Source organism: Cygnus olor, chromosome 21 (genome assembly GCF_009769625.2).
Source record: "Cygnus olor isolate bCygOlo1 chromosome 21, bCygOlo1.pri.v2, whole genome shotgun sequence".
Classification (NCBI taxonomy): Eukaryota; Metazoa; Chordata; class Aves; order Anseriformes; family Anatidae; genus Cygnus; species Cygnus olor.
Genome location: NC_049189.1, coordinates 6,903,525 through 6,926,101, shown reverse-complemented (window position 1 = coordinate 6,926,101; position 22,577 = coordinate 6,903,525). Strand labels below are relative to the sequence as shown.

The 22,577-nt window shown below is 47.9% G+C and overlaps 1 protein-coding gene across 1 annotated transcript; it reads left to right on the top strand.

Annotated features, from left to right (window-relative positions):
- The first annotated feature begins 6 nt into the window (after positions 1-6).
- LOC121058312 (basic proline-rich protein-like) lies at positions 7-4,831 on the top strand. Its single transcript, XM_040533686.1, has 3 exons — positions 7-1,481; positions 1,574-2,281; positions 2,386-4,831. The coding sequence occupies exons 1-3, from the start codon at positions 1,295-1,297 to the stop codon at positions 4,059-4,061; spliced, it is 2,571 nt and encodes an 856-aa protein (XP_040389620.1). The 5' UTR covers positions 7-1,294; the 3' UTR covers positions 4,062-4,831.
- Positions 4,832-22,577: the final 17,746 nt, after the last annotated feature.

The following is a 22,577-nucleotide window of genomic DNA, read 5'->3' as shown; positions in this document are numbered from 1 at the left end:
CACTTCAGGGAACCAAGAGATGCTGTGCATTTCTCTCGTCCCCCTGACACAGCCACTAGGTGACGATGCTTCCAATTCTCTTTAAAGAAACCTTGCTTTCTCAGGCCCAGGTGTCCAGCTGCACACCAAGGACGTCCCTGGCTCCCAGGCGCGGTTCCCAGGCCGAAGGCCGAGCTCCCCTCCGAACCCCCATTCCAGCAGACCTTGCTCCTGGCATTGTGGAGCAGCCATTTCACGTCAGCCTTTTCTCCTGGCAGTCAGCTTACCGCCGTAACCTCTGCCATCGGGGCGCCCGAGAGCCGTGTGAGGTCAGCAGAGAGTCACTGTCAGCCTTTGAGCTCCCAAAGGTGGGTGGCCGTAAGTGCCCTGAGCGTCCAGCTCGCATTGAGTACTGCTGGTGGCACTCGAGGCGTGGACGTCTGGATGGTGGAATGGGAGACGCCGATGTCCTGCTGCTGGAACGAGAGACGCTGATGTGCTGCTGGTGCAGGAGGAGACTTGAAGGTGCTGCTGCTTAGAGGTGCTGAGGAGCCGGCAGCCTCCGTCCCGGTGGCTGAGCATGCTACTCTTAATTAGTGCTCTACCCTTCCTATCTTTTTACTAAGGTGGATAGAGAGAAATGCACATATCTGTTTATTTCCTGGTAAGAAATGTAAGAGCCTTGTATCTGCATATTCACCAGATTCATCCCAGCGCCCTTGGTACTGGGGATCTGTGTTGATCTGTAATAAAGAGCAATCGGTAGCACACCAAGTCTCCGTGACCTTGCATCTAACAGAATCGTCCAAATCCCCGTTGTGATCTCTCTATAGCTGTGGGCTGGCTAAGCTGTCTGTTGGATGGTGACAATGGGAAATGATTGGGATGGGAAATGATGAGTGGGCCGAGAGATCATTGCTGGGATGGGAAGACTTCCTTGGGGTGGGAAGCCATTGGGATAGGAAATCAAAGGGATGGGAAATCTTCCCTGGGTTTGAAATCATTGGGAAGCAAAAGCATTGGGATGGGAAATCACTCCCGGGATGGGAAAGTATTGGGATGGGAAGTGTTTAATGGGGCGGGTAACATTCACTGGGCAAGGAAGTACTTGGAAAAGTAATCAGAGAGATGGGAATTCTTTGGGATGAGATCTCTTTGGATTAAGAAACGCTTCGTGTCGATGGGAAATATCTCGTATGGGACTCTGTTATCATGTGAAATTGTAAGGATGGGAAATGACCGTTAGGATGAAAAGCTGGTACTGGGACGGGAAACGCTTGGGACGGGAAAGTGTTGGTGTGAAACCGTCCTGGGCATGGCAAATGATGCGTGGGAGGGAAAGCCTGATGGGGATGGAAAAGTCTTGCGATGGGAAGCCTGCTTGGGTCCAAAGCCTGCAGTCCTCACCAAGATGGCGGCCAGGGGCTGGTCAGCCGTTGGGACGGAACCCCCGTTGCCCGGGCTCCCCAACCGACCGCCCCACTCTCCAGCCACCATGGCAGGTACAGCAGCCGGCTCCCGCTCCTCCCGGGGCTGCGGCCCTGCTGGCGAGCCCAGCGCCCCAGATCTCACCCCAGCGCCCTTTTTCCCACAGAGGGTTTCCCCAGACGGCTTCCGCGGTTTCCGCAGACGCAAAACTCCCCCTTCGTCGTCCCAGCCGTGCCGCCAACGGTGGCTGCCTGGCTGCTGCCCTCCCTCCCCGGAGCGACGGCGCTGCCCTTGCAGCCCCCCCAGGTACCCACCCTCCCCTACGCGCTGCCCCAGGCCACCGTCTGGCACGTGGTGCCGGGGGTCCAGGGCCAGGTGCTGCAGCTCCCCGCCGGGGTGCAGCTGCCAGCTGGGGGGCACCTCCCACCCGAGGGGCACCACCTGCAGCTTGGGCAGCTCCCCGCCGTGGGGCAGCTCCCTGCTGTGGGGCAGCTCCCCCACACCGCTCCTCCGTGTGCCCCCGTCTACCAGTGGGGACAGCCCGTGGTGACGGGGACGGTGCTGCCCCAGGATCCCCTCTGGTTGGGGCCCGGGGCCGTGCTCCATGGGGAGCTCCTGCACCCCGCAGGCACCTGCCTGCTGCAGGCCCCTGCCCACCCCGGCCCCCCACCACTCCTCGTCCCGGGGCCTCCGCTGCGGGGGCAGGCGCTCCTCGCGCCCCGCACCCTGACCAGCAGCCGGGGGCAGCTGCCGGAGCCCTGCGACCACGCCGTGGGGCTCAGCGAGGACCAGGGGCCCCCGCTGCCCGGCCCCACTCCCCCCGAGCCTGCCCAGGCTCCAACGACCGCCAGCACCCAGACGGTGACGCCCGACGGTGAGTTTGGGGCTGGCACAGCCGGCCGGTGGGTGCCCCACACCCAGGAGCCGTGGGAAAGCTGGCATCGCCCATCCTGGGGGATTTGCTTGCTTTTTCCTCAGCGGCGACAGTTGCAGAGGTGCCTGAGGAGCCCCTGGAGCTGCTTGAGCTGGGCCCCGATGCCTTCGCCGAGGCCTTTCCCTACCTGGCAGGGGACAGCCAGCAGCTGCAGCACCTGCAGGACCAGCTCCCGGCCGACCTGGACATCTCCGGCTTGGAGGAGCTGCTCAGCTGGCTCGATGCCGTGAAGCCCCAGGACGCCTTCCCCGGTGTCCCCAGCAGTCCTGTGCTCGGCCGCTTCCTCTCTGAGCTGCCCGACCTCTCCGAGGACATCGAGGAGCCGAGCGCACAGGGACTGGCAGCCACCAGAGCGCTGGGTGAGGTACCCTCAACCCCTGGGGTGCACCCCGAGAAGGTGCGGGGTGGGCGGTCGGTGCAGCCCCCTGCTGTGCCGGCAGTGAGCTCCCCCCTCAAGCCTGCAGCCAGTCCCCAGCTCAGTGCCCTCAGGAGACCCCTGCCCAACCCTCCCTTCACTCTCCCCAAAAGGCCCCCCCACCCTGAATTCCTCACTGCCCTTAGCAGACCCCTGCCCAACCCTCCCTCGCGTCCCCTCAAGAGACCCCCCGACCCTGAATTCCTCACTGCCCTTAGGAGACCCCTGCCCAATCCCCCTCTGAGTCCCCTCAAGAGCCCCCCCGACCCTGGATGTATTAGAGCCCTTAGGAGACCCCTGCCCAATCCCCCTCTGAGTCCCGTCAAGAGCCCCGCCGACCCTGAATTTATTAGAGCCCTTAGGAGACCCCTGCCCAATCCCCCTCTGAGGCCCCTCAAGAGCCCCCCGCCTGCCCCTGCGCCCACCGGCACCAAGTGGGGGGCCAAGCGCCCCGCGCCCACCAGCACCCCCAGCCAAGCAGGCAGCGGCAGGCAGCAGCCGGCGAGCGACAGCACCAGGGCGCCCGGCAAGAGAGCCCGAAGCCCGGGGGCTGCTGGGGGGCAAGGAGCAGCGGCACCGCCTCCCCGGAGAACGCAGCTGCTGCTGGAGCCCCCCCCCATTAAGCCCCGTGCCCGTGCCCGTGCCGTGCGGGCCCAGGACAGGCTCCGTCCCCAAGCCATCGGGGACAAGACGCTGCAGCGCCAGCACCCGGGGCCAAAGACCCCCAGCGAGACTTTGCAGCCGCTGGGGGCCAGGGCGAAGGCGCTGGGGCCAGTGCGCCAGCCGCCCTGTGTGCAGCCGCAGCCCACCTCCAGCGGCCCCAGCAGCATGCCCAGGGCCCCGCCGACGGTGCCAGGCTCCGGCGCTGTGCCCGCTGCCCCCCGGCCCCCAGCTGGCGACAGGGCCCAGGCGGTGCCGGCACCACCAGGCAGCGCGGCGCGAGCGTGGAGAGCTCCCCTGCAGCAGGCGCCCAGAGCCCCGTGCCTGCCAGCCGCGGGGGGCCAAGCGCAGCGGGAGGCTCTGCCCACGCAGCCGCGCACGCTGCAGCGTCCGGCGCAGCCCCGCGTGGACTACGTGCCCTGCGTGCGGCCCTGGGCGGGCAGCGGCGCGGCACCCACGCCGCTGGAGGAGCAGGAGTCGTCGGCGCCCATCACGCCGCAGCAGCGTCCCGAGCGGGAGCGCCTGAAGAAGCTGGCCCAGGAGGAGCGGCAGCGGGCGGCCCACCAGACGAAGATCGGCCCCGTGCAATTCTTCGAGCAGCGGCAGAAGGACCACGCCATAGCCAAGTATTACGGCTACCCGTGAGCCTGCGCTCCTCGACGGCCCCCGCAGCACCCAGGCCCGCTCAGCATGCAGGCACAGAGACCTCTGCAGGCGCCTGCTCCAGCTTCAGACACGCTCCTCAGCCCTTGCCCCTCTCGCTCGCCCTCTCCCTTCTCCAGTGCTGGAGCTAGGCAGTGTTTGCCACTGTCAGGGATGGGCAACTGGGGCAATGGGAAATGCGCGGGTCACGAATGAACGTTGCAATGGGAAGCTGTTGGGATGTTGGCAATAGCTGGGGTGGGAAAGGTTGGGCATGGGAACTGCTTGTTGGGACACCAAATGGCTGAGATCCAAAACTTATTTCTTCTTTCGGGTCATTTCTCTTATTTAGTGCCTTCCTTATTAAATTCCTCTAGTGTAGGTGTTCACTCAGCAAGGCCTGTGCCTGCAGCTGTTCTTGCACTGGGATGCCGAGGGGATTTCATGCAGCCCGCTCCCGCTGCCCATGCTCAGTCCGTGCATGGATGTGGGCATGACCAGCACGGACGGGAGAAAATGGGTGGACGGCTGGGTGGATGGGAGGGTGATGGGAGCTGGGAATTCAGCCTTGGGATCAGAAACGGGAGGTTGTTGGGATAGGAAATGATCAGGGGGATGGGAAGTCATGATGGGGATAGGAATTCATTAGAATGGGAAAAATTGGTTTTATTTTTATTTCATTAAATTTACTTTATTGACTGGGTTGTACAGGATGGCATTTCTTTAGTTTCTCTTCCTTTTCTACCCTATTAAACTCTCTTTATCACAACGCACTCGTTTGTACTTTATTTTTCCTTCCGAGTCGTTCGGGATTCACTCAGGATGGGGGGGACATTAGTGAACGCCTGTGTGCTTCAGATCCAGGGTCAACTTTGCCTTCAACTCAAGATACATATTTGCATCTGTTGTCATGAAACAAAATTAACAACAACAAAATAAAAGTTAACTACTTCCGAGCACCAGCTGTACGTTTGCTGGGGTCTGCCCTATGCATTTTGAAGACCATTCAATACTATTCAGCACCTTCAGGAGGAATTGTGTGGTTCTAGGGAAATGCGTCTTGATCTGATGCAAACCTGTGACGCACCCTGCAGCCCCTCCAAACCCTGAGATTTTTCCTGCAGCCCCTGCAACCCCTGAGATTTTTCCTGCAGCCCCTGCAATGCCTGTGATTTTTCCTGCACCCCCTACAACCCCTGTGATTTTTCCTGCAGCCTCTGCAACCCCTGGGATTTTACCTGCAGCCCCTGCAATCGCTGTGATTTTACCTGCAGCCCCTGCAACCCCTGAGATTTTTCCTGCAGACCCTACAACCCCTGTGATTTTACCTGCAGCCCCTACAACCCCTGAGATTTTACCTGCAGCCCCTGCAACCCCTGAGATTTGTCCTGCAGCCCCTGCAACCCCTGAGATTTGTCCTGCAGCCCCTGCAACCCCTGTGATGTTCCCTGCAGCCACTCCAACCCTGTGACAGGCCCTACAGCTGGCTCCGGGGACTACCCCGTTGCTGTATCAGTCGCCAATACACACAAGATGAAGGAATGGATGCAGAAGTCATCTCGGTTAGGAAGGGAAGAAAGTCCTCCTAAGAAGGGGAAGGAGCAATAGGAAGGCGAGGCAGACGACCCCAATGTAGGGCCATCCCAGGGAACAGGAGGCTGTTATAAAATAGAAAAGAGAGAAAAGCAGCAGTAAGCAGGTGATCCCCATCCCTGGGCGAGCTGCGAGACATGGGACAAGGTTTCAGCTGTCATCCAGGCAAGCACATTGTCACCTGGCTGCTGCGATGCCGGGATAACAGCTCCGGGAGCCTGGAATCAGAGGGCAGGGAAGCCAAGCAGCTGGGATCCTTCTCTGGGGAAGGGGGCACTGAGAAAGCGGTTGGAAACGGGGCACAAGCCCTCAGCCTCTGGAGGCGGCGCCTGTCAGGCGTGAAGGAAAGGGATCCCTTCCAGGAAGATGCTGTGGGGTTGCTGAGGGTCGAAGAACAGCAGGTGTTGGCTGCTACCACCGTGCTGCAGCAGCGGCAAGAGAGAGACGTGGTGGTTTTCCTCAGCTGGGCAGCTGAGCTCCACCTCAACCGCTCTCTCCCTGCCCCTCCTCAAACGGAAAGGGGAGAAAATAGGATGGAAAGGGCTCAAGGGCTGAGAGAAGGACACGGAGATCACTCCACAATGATCGTCACGGGCAAAAGAGGCTCAGCAGAGCCTGTTCCAGTCCAGCCCGGGCCTGCTCCTGCGGGGGCTCTCCACAGGCCGAGGCCTCCTCCAGGCCACATCCACCTGCTCCACCGGGGGCTCCTCCGCGGGCTGCAGCGTGGAGATCTGCTCCATGTGGGACCCATGGGCTGCAGGGGGACAGCCTGCTCCACCAGGGGCCTCTCCATCCACAGGCCGCAGGGGAACTGCTGCTGTGAGCCTGGAGCACCTCCTGCCTCCTGCTGCACTCACCTTGGGGGCTGCAGAGAGGTTTCTCACTCCTCCCTGACCCAGACGCTGCTGTGCAGCAGGTTGCTTTCCCTTTCTTAGGTGGGCTCTCACACAGGCGTAAACATCATCCTTTTTGTCTCAGTTCTGGGCAGCAGCGGGTCCCTCTGGAGCCTCCTGGAACCGGCCCTTATCTAACATGGGGCAGCTGCTGCATTCTCCTCGCAGAGGACACCCCTGCAGCCCCCCGCTACCAGAACCTGTCCACGTAAACCCAAGACAAGACACCGAGCGAGCCTCCCTGATTCCCAGCAGGTGGGTCAGGCTGGGAACCCAGGCCAGTGCCCAGCAGACTCTCCTGGGCCTTGAAAAGCAAGCCTTATGGGGACATTGCACCCAGAAAGAACGGAGTCACACAACAGGACTCATTTCCAAAACCGCCTCATAGACACCTGGGCCAAAGAGCAGGGCCTTGAGCGGGTATATCACAATGACAGAGTTCATTTCCTTCCCAGTAGCTGGCATGTGCCGTTTTTTGGCATTTCGGGGCTACAGCGTGCTGCTAAGAGGGATGTCTTAGCTCTTGCAGGGCAGTGCTTCCACTAAGGCAAGGACTTTTCTGCATCTTCTACTGCCCTGCAAGCGAGGATGCTTGGGGCACACGGGAAGCTGGGAGGGGACACAGCTGCAGGGATTCCATAAGACACAAGCAAATGCAGACTTGGCTTGGTGACACTTTCTGTTGATTACTGCTCAACACAAATTACCTCGAGCAAGTCTACCGTGACGACTAAAGGAAAGAGACGTGTGGATGCTGCTAAGCTCTTCTAGATTGTACCAGGTAGCAAAGATACCTCTGCAGCAGGCGTGAAGAGGATAGCACTAATTAATTAGAGGAGAAGTGGAGGAAAGGCACTTAGAGGTAGTGAAAATCAGTTAATGGGATGTTCCGGGGAAGCTTCAGTCTGCCTAAGGAGTAGCAAGAACAAGCCTAAAGTCCTAGCCAAATACAAGAAAGAGAGGAGGACACGCAGCACGAGCAGCTTCCGAGAGAAAGGAGCTCTGTTTTGGGTAAAAATCAGTCCCTTTTTCTATCATTGAGACATCCAAGGGCGTAGGACACCAGCACTTCAGGGAACCAAGAGATGCTGTGCATTTCTCTCGTCCCCCTGACACAGCCACTAGGTGACGATGCTTCCAATTCTCTTTAAAGAAACCTTGCTTTCTCAGGCCCAGGTGTCCAGCTGCACACCAAGGACGTCCCTGGCTCCCAGGCGCGGTTCCCAGGCCGAAGGCCGAGCTCCCCTCCGAACCCCCATTCCAGCAGACCTTGCTCCTGGCATTGTGGAGCAGCCATTTCACGTCAGCCTTTTCTCCTGGCAGTCAGCTTACCGCCGTAACCTCTGCCATCGGGGCGCCCGAGAGCCGTGTGAGGTCAGCAGAGAGTCACTGTCAGCCTTTGAGCTCCCAAAGGTGGGTGGCCGTAAGTGCCCTGAGCGTCCAGCTCGCATTGAGTACTGCTGGTGGCACTCGAGGCGTGGACGTCTGGATGGTGGAATGGGAGACGCCGATGTCCTGCTGCTGGAACGAGAGATGCTGATGTGCTGTTGGTGCAGGAGGAGACTTGAAGGTGCTGCTGCTTAGAGGTGCTGGGTGTGGGCTCTCGTGTAGGTGTTCACTCAGCAAGGCCTCTCCTGCAGCTGTTCTTGCACTGGGATGCCGAGGGGATTTCATGCAGCCCGCTCCCACTGCCCATGCCCAGTCCATGCATGGATGTGGGCATGGCCAGCACAGACGGGAGAAAATGGGTGGACGGCTGGGTGGATGGATGCATGGATGGATGGATGAATGGATGGGAGTTGGGAATTGGCCCTTGGGATCAGAAGTGGGATGTTTTTGGCATAGGAAATGATCAGTGGGATGGGAATTCATGGCAGAGAGAGAACTTCTTTAGGATGGGAATAATTTTCTTTTATTTCATCAAATTTACTTTATTGACTGTGTTGTACAGTATCGCATTTTTTTAGTTTCTTTTCGTTTTCTACCCTATTTAAGTCTCTTTATCACAGTGCACTGGGTTGTACTCTTTTTTCCTTCCGACTCTTTCTTGATTTACTCAGGTTGGGGGGAACATGAGCGAACGGCTGCGTGGTGCTGTGCTGCCTGCTGGGTTAAACCACAAGAGTGTTTTTGGAGCCAGCCTGGGGCACAAAGTTTTTATCTTGCATCGCGTCTCACCAGACCGTGTTCAAAGAAGATTTCTTAGCTGGTTTCTCTGAGTTTGCTAGTTGCTGGTCACAATGTTGATTTTTTCATTTCCATTTTTCTTTTCTGTGTTTTTTACGTTTTTCTTCTTAATCCGTTTCTTGTTCTTTATCAACTCTAGGGGCTGGCCTATGTCTGATGATGGGGAAGCTAAGTTAACAACAACAACAAAAAAATTAACTAGTTCCTAGCACCAGCTGCACGTTTGCTAGGGTCTGCTCTATGCATTTTGAAGACCATTCAATACTATTCAGCACCTTCAGGAGGAAACGTGTGGTTCTAGGGAAATGCGTCTTGATCTGATGCAAACCTGTGACGCACCCTGCAGCCCCTGCAACCCCTGTGATTTTACCTGCAGCCCCTGCAACCCCTGTGATGTTCCCTACAGCCCCTGCAACCCCTGTGATGGGCCCTACTGCTGGCTCCATTGTCTACCCTGTTGCTGTATCATTTGCTGATATACAGTGGCACTAGTAGAGGCACTGTTGTTTTAAGCGGGCTTTAATGTTCTCATTATCACAGCTAAACAGAGGGAAGAAGGTACCACACTTAAAGGTGGAGCAGGAAACATACCTCGTCTTGACCTTCAGCTCCCTTCACTCCTCCACTTTCTGTCTTCACTAAAATCCCCACCCCATCGTGCAATGCTGTAAATCAGCACCTTTCTCTGGAGCTCTCCAATTAAGATTCAGCAGTGCTTGGAGAGCAGCAGTCGGCCCACACTGGACTAATTAAGTTTTCCTGCCTGAGTAATTACAGTCCAGAGGTGACCACGAAAGCCAAGCAAATCAATTTGTGTTTTACTGAGATCCTCATCAGCCACGGAGCACTAACCAAGAAGAAAAAATGACCAGAGACAGAGCTGGCCCCTATACAAGTAACAAAGGGTGCTCTGAAACTGCCTCCTGACCTTCCATACTGGAGACTGCAAAAACAATTCACATAATCTTTTTGTTGTGTTTTTCTTTTTCCACTATAAGTCAGTTGCCACAGTCACCCTTTTGAAAATTTAAGCTTCCTCTCCTTCACTGGCATGAACATCCCATACATCTGATTTATATTCTAGCCAAAACACTCTTCTAAACTCGGTTTGTAAAGATGAGCATGCTCATTTTGCGAACGTCTCAGCAAGCACTGGGAGTGACTTTCCCACTTTCCAAACAGAGGCAATCTGCTGCTCTGCTGAACCAGTGCATTACTGTCAGCAGCTCAAGCTATTTTCTAAGAAAAACTTTTCCCAATGTGCCAAGGACCCAAGCAAAGAATTGTCTCCACATGCCACATATTTGATGCACAACTGCTCATGAAATACCTCTCTCAGCCTTAACAGAGACCATCCCAGAGAAATAGCCTCCTGAAATTCAAAGTTTTATCCCTTCCTATCTAATATTTCCAGGTAGACCATGTAAATTTAGATGAAGAAACAAATGTTTTTGGCTGGTAGTATCGTAGAGAAGATGATTTTTTTCCTACATGGTAAAGAGCTGGTACAAGTGGTTATCTCAGAAGTGTGCGGGAGGGTTTGTGGACAGGAGCTGTCTCACTTGGAAGGGTGCAAGTGGGATGGATCTCATTATAGAAGAAACAAGATATTGTACCCAACTGGAAGTGATTCCTCTGCCCAATCAAACCAGGTGGAGCAGTCCAGTGTGGTGCATGTGTCCCAGAGACACTAACAAGTACACATTCAATCTGAGTTTGGGTGGCCAGCAGTGGTAAGGACAATTCTGCTAGCTTCATGTGTCTGAGTTTTTCTGAACTCTCTCTTGGCATGCTTCTTCTCTAAATGGAGAGCATCAAGGAGGGCATCACACCATCTGAGGTAGGGAGAGTCATTCTGGGGAGGTGTCTGTCACTTTCTACTGAAAGGGAAGCACTCAAACCAGTTGACAAACTTTTACCCAATTAAAGGTAGCTTAGTTAAATACCAACCTAAGTAACAAGGTTTTGCAATGGTTTGAGGTTACTCAGTGAACCCCAGAAAAGGAGCAAGGTAAATTACCCTAGTGGAGCTCCACCCAGAGACAGGACTCTTCTGGTATCCTCTCCTGTGTGTTTGCAGCAGCTCAACAGTCTTCATAAAGCACCATAATAGACAGTATAAGAAAAAACACTCAAAAAAAAAAAAGTCTGGAATGTGCCTTACATTAAAGACAGAAAAACAGTGTGGCAAATACTTTGCTACCTCCAGTAATGTGAGCATTAGCAAATACCTGCAGAATTTTAGCTCAATCCTCTTTGTAACAGCTTTCAAATAGATGCAGCTGCAATTAGATCTTCCTTCAAGTCCCTCTCCACCTGGTTAACCCAACCCAACTCTTCACCTCTCCTTGTGGGCCCTGTGACCCAGGTCTGACTGTCTTCATTGGCATCAGCTGGCCTTTCTCTATTTTATCTATATCCCTCTTGAAATGGCCACAAGCCTATTCACAAGACCCAAAACAGCCACAAGAAATCCTATTTGTTTTCACTGGTACTGACTGGAGAGGAAATTACTTTCCTTTATTTGGCTTGCCACAATCTTCCTAATGTTGCTTAGGATGTGGTTTTCCATATCTGCAAGGAGGGCAACCTCTTGGCAAATGTTCAAACTTGCATCCATAATTTCCTCCAGGAGGACTTGGGAATTTTCAAGAAAGCTGAAAATATCCACTGCTGTCAGACAAGGGACTTGAGCTGATTTGGAATGACTCTGGGATGTTGCGATGCCTGAATTGGCCTGAACATAATGGAGAACTAGTCAAGTGCATCTTGCTAAACCCTTCTCTTTAAAACACATGTCTGTAGATACAGACACGTGCATTTCTGCACACACGTGAGTATGTGTGTGGTGATGTGTCTCACTCCCAGCCACTTGCTGCAGAGGCAGATGGTTGTCTCTAAAAGTTAGTTCAAGGCTTTGAGACTCTTCAGAAGGTGTTGTGGTTTAACCCAGCTGGCAGCTCAGCACCACAGAGCTGTTCACTCACCCTCCTACCCCAGTGGGATGGGAGAGAGAATAAGAAAAAAGTAAAAGCTTGTGGGTTGAGATAAAGATAGTTTATTAGGACAGAAAAGAGATAATAATAATAGTACTACTACTAATAATGTGTACAAAACAAGTGATGCACAGCGCAATTGCTCACCACCCTCTGACTGATGCCCAGCATATCCCCAAGCAGCAGTCCCCCCCACCCCAGACAGCCACCCCATATTAATTGCTCAGCATGACATCAGATGGTATGGGACATCCCTTTGGCCAGTTTGGGTCAGCTGTGCTGGTCCTGTCCCCTCCCAGCTCCTGCCGCAACCCCAGCATCCCCACTGGCAGGGTGGTATGAGAAGCTGAAAAGTCCCTGGCTTAGTGTAAGCACTGCTCTGCAACAATTAAAACATCAGCATGTTATCAACATTATTCTGATCCTAAATCCAAAGCACAGCATCATGCCAACTACTAGGAGGAAAATTAACTCTATCCTAGCTGAAACCAGGACAGAAGGATATGTTAGCCACGTGTTTTATTTGACCAGGAAGATGCAACTTTGCAGATGTGCATACAGCACGATATAATTGTTTCTGGGAGCTTTCCAGGATTCTCTTGTTGTGTATACAATCCTACTGGCAGCCATTTGAGTCGGGATTCACAAAAAGTCAGTGGCAGGGCCCTCAAAGCGATGATCAGCCACACGGACATCAGGATGGTTTGAGAAGAGCACTTCTGCCCCACCATTGACTGGAGGGAATGGCCTCAAGTTGTGCCAGGGGAGGTTCAGGTTGGAAATTAGGAGACATTTCTTCTCAGAAAGAGCAGTCAGGAATTGGGACGGGTTGCCCAGGGAGGTGGTGGAGTCACCTTCGCCGGGGGTGTTTAAGGAAAAGTGGGACGTGGTGCTTAGGGACATGGTTGACATTCGTAGTAGGGTGATGGTTGGACCAGATGATCCTGAAAGTCTTTTCCAACCTTAATGATTCTATGATTCTATACTCCACAGGGAAGAGATGTTTCACTGAAAGATGTTATTGGTCAAAAACACAGTGCTACACCCTGAAAACAACCTGCTTCATGGAGAAAATGCCATTCTCTGTTGAGGATCCTGCTGAGTTTTTTCACTTGTCTGCCACAGAGCACATAAACGTCCTAAGGAAAAACCGTGCGATGATCAAGGTGTCCATCGGTGGTTTTTGCCCAGTAGTTCAGTGACTTGATGCTCCATTTAGGTCTATAACCTCTCACCTAGAGAAGCTATTTACTATAAAAAGCTGTTCTCACTAACTACGTCAAAGTTGCTGGGTTTGGGTTTTGTTATTTTTTTGTTTTGTTTTGTTTTTGGTGGGTGGTTTGGTTTTGGTTTGGTTTGGTTTCTTTTGGGGTGAGTCTCGTTTATTTTTCATTTATGTTTCCCATGCACAGAAGTTTACCAGGTTTTTCTGTGGTGGCCCTTTTCCAGAATGGACTTTTGTTGCCAACACATTTGGTTTTGGACTTAATTGGCTTTCAAAGTCCTGCAGACGAGCATGCACTGAAGAAAGGTTGTGTTTGGATAGGCCCAAGTCCCAAGTTCAGTGAGCATTTGTGAAGAGGGATGAAATTGGTGGGATTTTTTTCTTTGCTCTTTCTCCATGTTTCCTTACCATCATTCCCTCCGCTGTCAATTGAAAGACCTTGTTTTTTTGACTTTACCAACCTCAGCGAAGCAGATACTGAAAGGACCCTGAGGCGCTATTACCACAACGAATGGTGTGCCAAGAGCTTTTTGTCCTTCAGTGTAAGCAGCTTGCAGTATGCAAACCCACTCTGTTAGGTCACAGAGGTTAATAAAAACACAACAAACAATTTATCAACATGGTAATTTGAAAACCACCATTGGTGAGAATTACCAAATTTGCATCCCAGAATAATTATCTTTTACTGTACGATAAAGCCTCCCCCAGAATTCTCCCACCCTGTGTGCAATGGCACCAAGAAGATGATTTCTCTTGACGCGCTGAACTTTTGAACCCGATGAAGAAATCTTTTTTTTAGTTATACAAGAGAGTCACCGAAAGTTCATTGCCCTTTCTCACATTTGCACCACCAAAGGGACATAAGGAAAAACATCAAGTGTAATATCCATCAATGTTAGAGAGGCATTCAAAATACATCACCGATGCATAAATAAACCAAATGAAACTCCAGTGACAGAAGGATGTTCTGGAAGAACAGAGATACACAACAATATTTAATTATAAATTGCATCAAAATGATTGTCTTCACTCATCAAAGGACTTCTCACAATCATTCCTTTGGTTCAGATGTAAGCCTCAAATCCTGGGTGCTTCCATCCAAAAGCTCTGTATTTTTCTTGGTTCACTGGCTACTTTTTCCTGCCAAAGCTCATAAAAATCCAGACACCAATTTACTTAACACAAGGGGTGTGAAATCCCCACTTAGGGAACGTGAATTTAATTGGGAAAAAAAAAATCATAAATCCAGGCCACTGAGCAGTTTGAATTGGCAAGCTTTCCTGTGACCTTGATTTTTTTTTTCCCTGAAATGTTTTTGCCAGTAGAAGTTGGATGGAAAAATCCCTACTGAAATTGCCAAGCATTAATTTTTCCTTTAACCAGAGTAGCAGGTGTGTGCACTTTATGTAAGGCAAAAGCTGGTTAAAGAAAGTCTTCTGATAGGACAGGCAGAAAAAAAAGCAGATATACTAATTGCTCAAGTATTCCACCTAATGCGAACCCAGGGCTGCCAAGTAATTGCTATTACCAATGGTTGTGGAAATAAATTTATCTGGAGCATCTTTGTTTCTATAAGTAGAAATTTAATCAGGAATAACCTGTGGCGTGTGCTATGAAGAAAATCAGGCTACAAAGTCATAAAGATGCCTTCTGGTGGGAGAGTCTCTGAAGACTCACAGAGGAAAATGCTGCAAAAATATGGCCTACAGACACCCTGGACAGGTAGAGATCCTAGTTACCAGAGGTAATGGCAGTGATAATGAAAAAAGTACAGGGGGATGTAGACCATGGACTGGTCTTGCACCAAGGAGGAGATGATTTTTACAGCCTGAAGCTGAAAATGGATTGTGGGTGCAGAATAAATATTTTCTACTCCATAATTCCTGGACATGGTCCTTTATTCCTTTCTAATGTATGTCCATCAGTTAATCAGAATAATACACTGTCACACGAAACTCAAAAAAAGCTAAAGCTACTGTATTCCCTTCTTTCTGTACACTACTGTGATTGCTTGTTGTGGGATCATTTCACTAACTCTGTTTGCTCTCTGAACAGTATTGCCACACTCTTGTGAGTGAAGACAGACATTTCTTCTTTGTGCATTAAATTTCTTCACGTTAACCTGTATGAAAACAGAGGTAGAAAGTAAGGAATCTTTCACAGCTGGTGAAAGCACTTTACTGTCCTATTGATGTTAGCATACTCCTTGTTGTCAGACTCAACTTTAAGTTTAGGCAAAATCTAACTAGTTGGCAGGGGAATAGAAAACACAACAAAATCTTGCTTATAAGCTATAAGTCTTCAATTTCTGGACGTTTCTTAGTGAGTCATCAAGTATTTTAACGGCTTTCAGTGGGACAGTAACTGTAAAGGATGCTGGGGAATAACTACCAGCACTGTTGCCTGCAGGATTATCAACGTGTTAATTTGAAGAGGCGTGTGATCAGAAATAATGGTGGGTCATCAGAAGACTGTCGTTAGCCTGAGCATTGTGCCACTACTGATAGACCAGGCAGCTAACATCCATTTCAATGATCTGCAATAATGCTATGGGAGAGGGACAAATGGCATGTCTGTGAAACTGGTGTGTGCTACCCAGGTAACATTCAGAGCATCACAAAAAAGCTACTGAAAAAGAGATAATCATAAGAAAATGCAAATACAGGAGAAAGAGGCTCAGTGTAGAAAACTGTAACTACTATGGAATTATTTGAGAATAATTTGAAAGACATTCAGCAAGCAGAGGAACCAAATGAAGCACACGACACAGGACAGGGCAGGGACAGACCTCATCGAATTAGTTTAATATTGGTTTATCATACACGAAGCAAGGGAGAGAAAAATACCTTAATGGATTATGCCTGATGGAAGGTAGAAAAACAATTGAACAGATCTCCAGGAGAGAAAACCAGTTTCTTTCTGCCCAATATAAAATGAGACAGCTTTTTTCAAAGCTTTTGAAAGGTGCAGACTGAAAGTCAGGGAGGAAATCAAGTCAGAGCAGTACATCCTCCAGCCCCCAAGTCAGTAGGAAAGAACACTAGAAAATGTACATAAATGACTATTTTCCATCTAGATAACTTGTGTTGACTGAGAAAAAAAAGTGCAAATGCACTTTCTTTTCATGTAACAATGAAAAAAATGAATAAAGTTTACACCTTTCCAGTGATAGAAATTAATTATTTATTAATCTTCCTTCCCATCCAATAAACATTGAAAAAAAAAAAAAAAAAAAAGAGATTTTGACCTGTACAAAATGTTTTTAATGTCTTGGTTCATCTTCACTTTTTCATTCCACTAGGCTGTGCTGTCCATATGTATTTGTTGTCATGATACACTGAGATTTGCTGGTTGTTACCAGGGTTCAGAGAATGTTTCATCTGTAACATTCCATTGTGATTTCCTCAAACGTGGATTTATGCTGTTATTTATTCTTTATATAAATTCACACTGCTTTTTTTTTTTTTTTTCCCCCAAATTGTAGCTTTATCCTCCAATAAAATCAGAATTTTATTCTTCTCCAATAGGATCAGAATTGTTGCCATTTGGGTTTACATTCACTGAGGTCTAATTGCCAGTGGAGCTGAACAATTATATACACACTTACACAAGAATACACATATACATATATGTATATGTGTGTTATTAATAACACTAAATTTGCGAAGAAGGGAGAGTTCAGGAAAGATGGAAAAGAGTCAAAAATTGTGTTATGTTTGGCAAATTTTTTTCAAGAACAAAGAATGGGGTGGGGTTTTTTTGTTTGTTTTTGTTTGTTTGTTTGTTTTTGTTTGTTTGTTTGTTTGGTTGGTTTGGTTTGTTTTTTTGAATACCAAACATTTACCCATAGACCCTTGCGTATTTACTGAACAGTTAGGCTGTTTACTTGAGACATATTTAAAATAAAATAGTCCTACCTTTGGTTCAAAATGACACTTGTAAACATTTGTATTCATAAAACAAAAAGAAAGAAAGACACTTGTAGAATTTGTGGAACCAAAGAGAAAGCAGAAAGTGTTGTTTTCAGTATCATGAAATTCTTCAGGGAATTTGCATGTATATATGTTTCATTTTACCTATTGAAAACAACAAAACATCAAAAGAATAACAATAATTCTATTTTGATTCGAACATACTTCAACCCCCCCCCGCCCCCGCTCCCCTTTCCTTGGTTTGGTAAATTAGTGACTGATCTTTTGGTTTCCACCGTAAGAATAATGGCACTGCATTTATTTCTTTCTCTGCAAATCTTCCCCCTAGCATTCAGAGCTCCATAACTTCTGGTGAATAATGTCCTAACTAGCATAACTATGTCATCTTTGTATATGTGTCCTGATCAGGTTAGCTCAGATGTTATTATCATCCTGGCCATTTATATATATGATTGACCGGAAATCTCCCTGTAATTGATTTTTATCAAGAAATCCAAATATCTGGAGTTTTATTTTTTACTGTGCTTGTAGTCAGCCTGGATCTTCATTCAAGTAGTGCTATATTTTCTGTTTTGATGAATTTTTCCATCACGATCACAACAAAGCATCTTCTGTATACATTCCAATTTTTAACAAAATATGGCATAAAAGAATAAGATTGTGAAATGCAAAACCACACTGCTTAAATCTTATTAAAACATATGTAAATCAACAATGACAAAGATAGATTTGAGACACCAGGAAAAGAAAAAAAAAAGAAAAAAACAGTACTCAGAACTGGGAAACAGCTCAGATAAGGATTCAAGAATAATTAATAATATAATAATATATAATAATTTATAATATATATATATTTAAAAAAAACACCACACCCACCCATCCCCCCAAAAAGAAAGAAACCCTACCAGCTACTAGGAGGAAAATTAACTCTGTCCTAGCTGAAACCAGGACAGAAAGAAAGAAAGAAAGAAAGAAAGAAAGAAAGAAAGAAAGAAAGAAAGAAAGAAAGAAAGAAGGAAGGAAGGAAGGAAGGAAGGAAAGAAAGAAAACGCCGAATTCAGCACTAATTTTCTGTGAAGGTTTGGACAGAGGAGGGTTAAAAGAGATCATTCTGTCTATTCAGATAACAGCTGAGAAGAAAAGATGATGTCTCTTTATGTATGCATCTTTTGAAGACCTGTGGCAAAAGCTGCAAGTTGAAGGCTGTTTGCTGGACGCCAGAGAAAGCTCCTTTCCCAGAAGAGTGGCGCAGCACTGGGACAGGCCACCAGGCAGGTGGGGGATTTCCATTTGAGGTTTCTGAGACTCATCTAGACAAAGCTGTTGTTGCTGTGATCTTATGTTGGGGACAGCTCTGCTGTGAGAGTGAGGTTGGACCAGAGACACCAGAGGTTCCTTCCTCCGAGACACTGTCTCTAAATAACAGGATGATGTGGAAGAAGAGGGGACAGCAGAGCAGAGATCCAATTCACTTTCCAGGGTCCTTTAAACCTTCCAGAGTCACCCAGCAGCACACTCCAGGGAAACCGAACTGCTTGGCAGTGTACTTGATGTCCTGCCACTCCTCTGAGCCCAGTGTCAGCTGAGTCTCTGTTCCCCCCATCCTGTTCCTGACTTTCATCATGCTATGACACCTGGGAACATATGGGCATCTGCACTGCAGATGTCTCTGAAAAGATCTGAAATGTCAAAGTTTTTATCATGTTCCGCTACTAAAAGTGTGTTAGAAAGGAGTTGCAAATCCTAAAGCTATTGCAGTGCATAAAAAAATAATAATAATAAAAAAATACAACTGTGTGGTAGCTCCCGTCCCTGAGTAAATGAATGCAGAGATGTAGCAGTGAGAAATGGTGAGCTCTCAGTGGAATTGGCCCAAGAACAAGTTAGGACATATACTATATTTGGCTTGGCTACTAAATGTCCTGACAATAGTCACATACAAGATAAAGGGTTAAAAAAAGTCTTGATGAGAACAACCAAGATCCACACACTTACTTGTCTTGGTGGCAGAGGTATGAACAAAGCTGGTAAGCACAAATAAGCAAAGTGAAGCATACCTGCGGGTAAGCAAAGAAAACATAAAACTATGAAGCAAAAATGTCTCAAACTGTACAAAGCAAATAAAGAAATACAGAAGAGGGGAGATAAATATGCAAAATAGATGTGCAGACAATTAATATAATGCCTTTCAAAAAAAATCTCACAATAGTGTTGTATCTAGTAATCATAGTAAAACCAACCATTATAAGAAAGTTTGACCAGAAAAAGCCAAGGAAACAAAACATCACACCTGGGATACAAGCAGGGTCTTAAAATATCATGTATTATACATTTATGGTACTAGCATATTCCAAAATGGTAGAAGTATTTTTTATTTTTTTTAGCGCTGACTAGCTCCAGATAAGGGCAGAAGCACACAAACAAACAGGAAGCTGAATGGGAAAGAGACATGAAGACATCTGTGAATAAGCAGAACTACAAAGACTTCCACTGCATTGTACCAAGGGAGAAAGCAAACCTAGAGCTAAGCAAAGAGAAATTAAAATTTCATGAAGGGTGTAAGGCAGTGTCAGAAACAAACATTATACCAGAAAGGATATTCATCAGCTCAACAACACAGGAATCATTGCTTTCAGCAGTAAATTACAAGAATCATGACATGAAATCAGAAAGAAATAATCCATAAAAAATTCATAGGAGAGAAATGGGCAAACAACCATAAAATATTCAGAGCAGACAGTGTGATGCATCTGAGAGCTAAAGAGAAATCCTTTATGATAACCCAATTCCTGCTGCAGATATTGTTGCAGTTTTGGAGCTAGCAGTTTCAATGTATGCTAAGCTTCAGAGGCCACCAACCTCCTATGCACTTTCTTTTGCACAATGATGGCACAATCCTGAATGAGGCTGTTAAGACCTTGAACCTGATAAATTGATACTGTGAAGAGCATCAACCACATCGGTTTTTGTGCAGATGTAAGAAGGTCCTTAAGAAATCCCGTAAGTATTTAATAAGCCATATTTGTGGTCTTTTCAGGGAACTATGCTTAAGACTATCACAAATATTAAGGTATGTCGAGGGTTCATTGCTAGTCCTGTAGTTGAAAGCAGACAGATCCCCCAATCCTGATGTCTGGGAACAGAGACTCTCTTGAGAGGACAGGGAAACCATTCTGGATTTAAAGGTTTCCTTCAAGTCAAACTTGACTATGAAGTGTAAATCCAACTCCATAAATGGGTCCCTGGTCTTCATGCTTCATACTTGGTTGACAAGCTGAAGTCAGGCCTTCCCTCCAGCTGACACAAGAAAGAATTTACAGCTGTGCCTCCTGTAATTCTGCTCTATCACAAGAGTATAAAAACACTTAGCATATTAATAAGTGAGCTGCCATTCTGCCCCCAGAAGTACACACATGTAGGCAGGAGAGTCAGTTAAACAGGTTTAGAGCTGCGCAGAAGTTCCTGTGCAATCCAGAAAATCACGGAGCTATCTATGTCTCCTGGGGCAGAAATATAAGTGCTCAAATAATCCTGCAGTTTTAGACATCATGATTTAGCCCTTTGGAGCCTGACCTCACATGTGGGTCTGAACCAGGTGGCATCTGCAGGGAGAGCTGAGATGTAATGACAGATCTCCCTCTAATGTCGTTCTTTAGGTAAGTATCATTTTTGGAACCCTAGACACCCGTGGTAGATTCTGGTTATGCAGCAGTTTTTCATCAAGTGTTTTTCCACTCAAGCTCACTGAGTTATGCATGACTTGTATCAATGTGATGGAAGGGAAATATAAACCACCCAGAAAGCAGTAGGGTGTCTCCATGGAGTGTAGCAGAGAAGCTCTGAGGGAGATTTTGGGCTGCCGTTTGTTGAAAGGAGAGGGGAACATGAGCTATATATTTCACTGATAATTTCTTACCAGCTGGATTTCCAGGCAACAATCAGTTAGTTGGGGAATGGATGACAGAGGACAAGAACAGCATTATCCTGTAAAGTTCCCTTCTTAGGTCAGGAAAGGAAAAGCTTATAGGGTGGGTATATCAAGTTTATACATGAGACCTATCCTACTGAGATTCCTTTTTAATGGATTGCCATGAAAGCAAGGAAGCAGACTGGAAGCAGCCCAGGTAAGACCAATGTCATGTTTGTCAAGTGGGCTGAGGACCTTCCACTAATTTTCTGCATGTGCTTTGTAGATGCAGTCCATGTAGAAGAACCCACGTGACTGGGGTCTTGTAGCACTCAACATTACAAGGATACTTTGGGAGAGTGGGAGAACTGATGCAGAAAGTAACGCTTGGAGGAGAAATGGGGTGCTGAGAGGGTTCATGGAAAAAGACTTGGTCATGGGCAAGTCGGGAGCAGACTGGCCCAGACTAATGCACCAACCTGACACCGATATTGCTGAAAATGTGGCTTACTTGGGAAGAACCTCAGGTTTGTCCCGAGAAGACCTTGGTAGCTAATGCTGACCCTATCATTTATTCAATAGGTTTCCAATAGATATCAAGTCTTGCCCTAGGTGGAGACAGCACTCTTCCCTGGTGAACTGAAGTGGCCAGTGAGATGGGATATGAAGTTTCATGACAGGAAAGACAAGCGATGCCTTTGCTGTCTAGCCAAGACCCTCCTCTGTGATTTTCTGCATGTGGACTGAGGGCTGGTGTCTGGGTGGACAAGCATCAGATGCACTCACTTCCAGATGGCTCAGAACTGCCTGGTTCCCAATTTTTACAGTCATCCTTCTCCACACACACATTGAACCTGTGGCTTCTGTCCCTAGCTGCTCATAAATTCCAGAGCCTTGAGAAGAATTGTCACCACAGGAAAAATGGTTTGGACCCAAGCACCTTTAGGGCCTTTCCAGGACCCTATGAAAAGAAGCAAACTTACATCTTGTTTGGCTACTTCAAGAATTGTCCTGCCAGAAGTAATGATGCTGAATAATACCTAAATGAAAGACTTGCCTAGTTCATTGGTTTTGTTCTGTTGCTTTCCATTTGTATTTCTGGTTGACAAGTCATTTCAGAACTGTCATGTATCGATCATGTGCAGAGACTGGAGTTGGCAGGTTCAGGTCCAGATCCAAAAATTTAGATGCACATCCAGCTCCTGTTTTCTAAATGTAGCTGTGCAGAAGTGTTTTATGACTACTGAAATATTTACCTCAAAGTTATAAACAAACCTACGGTTCTCTTGAGACGTAAATGCAAAAATATCTTTTTCCTTAGGAAAGGAAGTAGGAGGGTGACAGAAACAGACATCACAGATCTGTGATTGTGAACTAAATTATTGACATTCTTATTGCAAGTCAAACTCTTTATTGCTGCTGAATGTCAGATTATAACATTTAATGTTCTATAGAGTCTATTTGCTATATTATTCATATTGGTCATCTAAACTACACCTAATTCTCCCATTGTGTGTGAATTTAAGGGTTGAAGTATTATTGCAGAGAAGAATTTAGGGATACTAATTATATTAAGAGCATCAAGTTCATTTCCACAGAACCTGAATTGCAGTGATCATTTATGTAGGTGATTTTATTTATTTATTTTATTTTAACATGCAGGGCTGTGAAGGGAGCAGGAGTCTCATGAAAACAGACAGTATCATGATTTACCTTCAGTGTTGGGTTTAAGCAGGAATGTAATTGCTTAGATAATGAATTGCCTTCTTTCCTTATCCTCTTTAAA

Excerpts from the sequence above, each read along its gene's own strand:
- LOC121058312 (XM_040533686.1), top strand. The coding sequence starts at position 1,295 with ATGGCAAATGATGCGTGGGAGGGAAAGCCTGATGGGGATGGAAAAGTC. Across the intron at positions 1,482-1,573 it reads CTCTCCAGCCACCATGGCAG|AGGGTTTCCCCAGACGGCTT; the intron begins GTACAGCAGCCG and ends TTTTTCCCACAG. Across the intron at positions 2,282-2,385 it reads CCAGACGGTGACGCCCGACG|CGGCGACAGTTGCAGAGGTG; the intron begins GTGAGTTTGGGG and ends CTTTTTCCTCAG.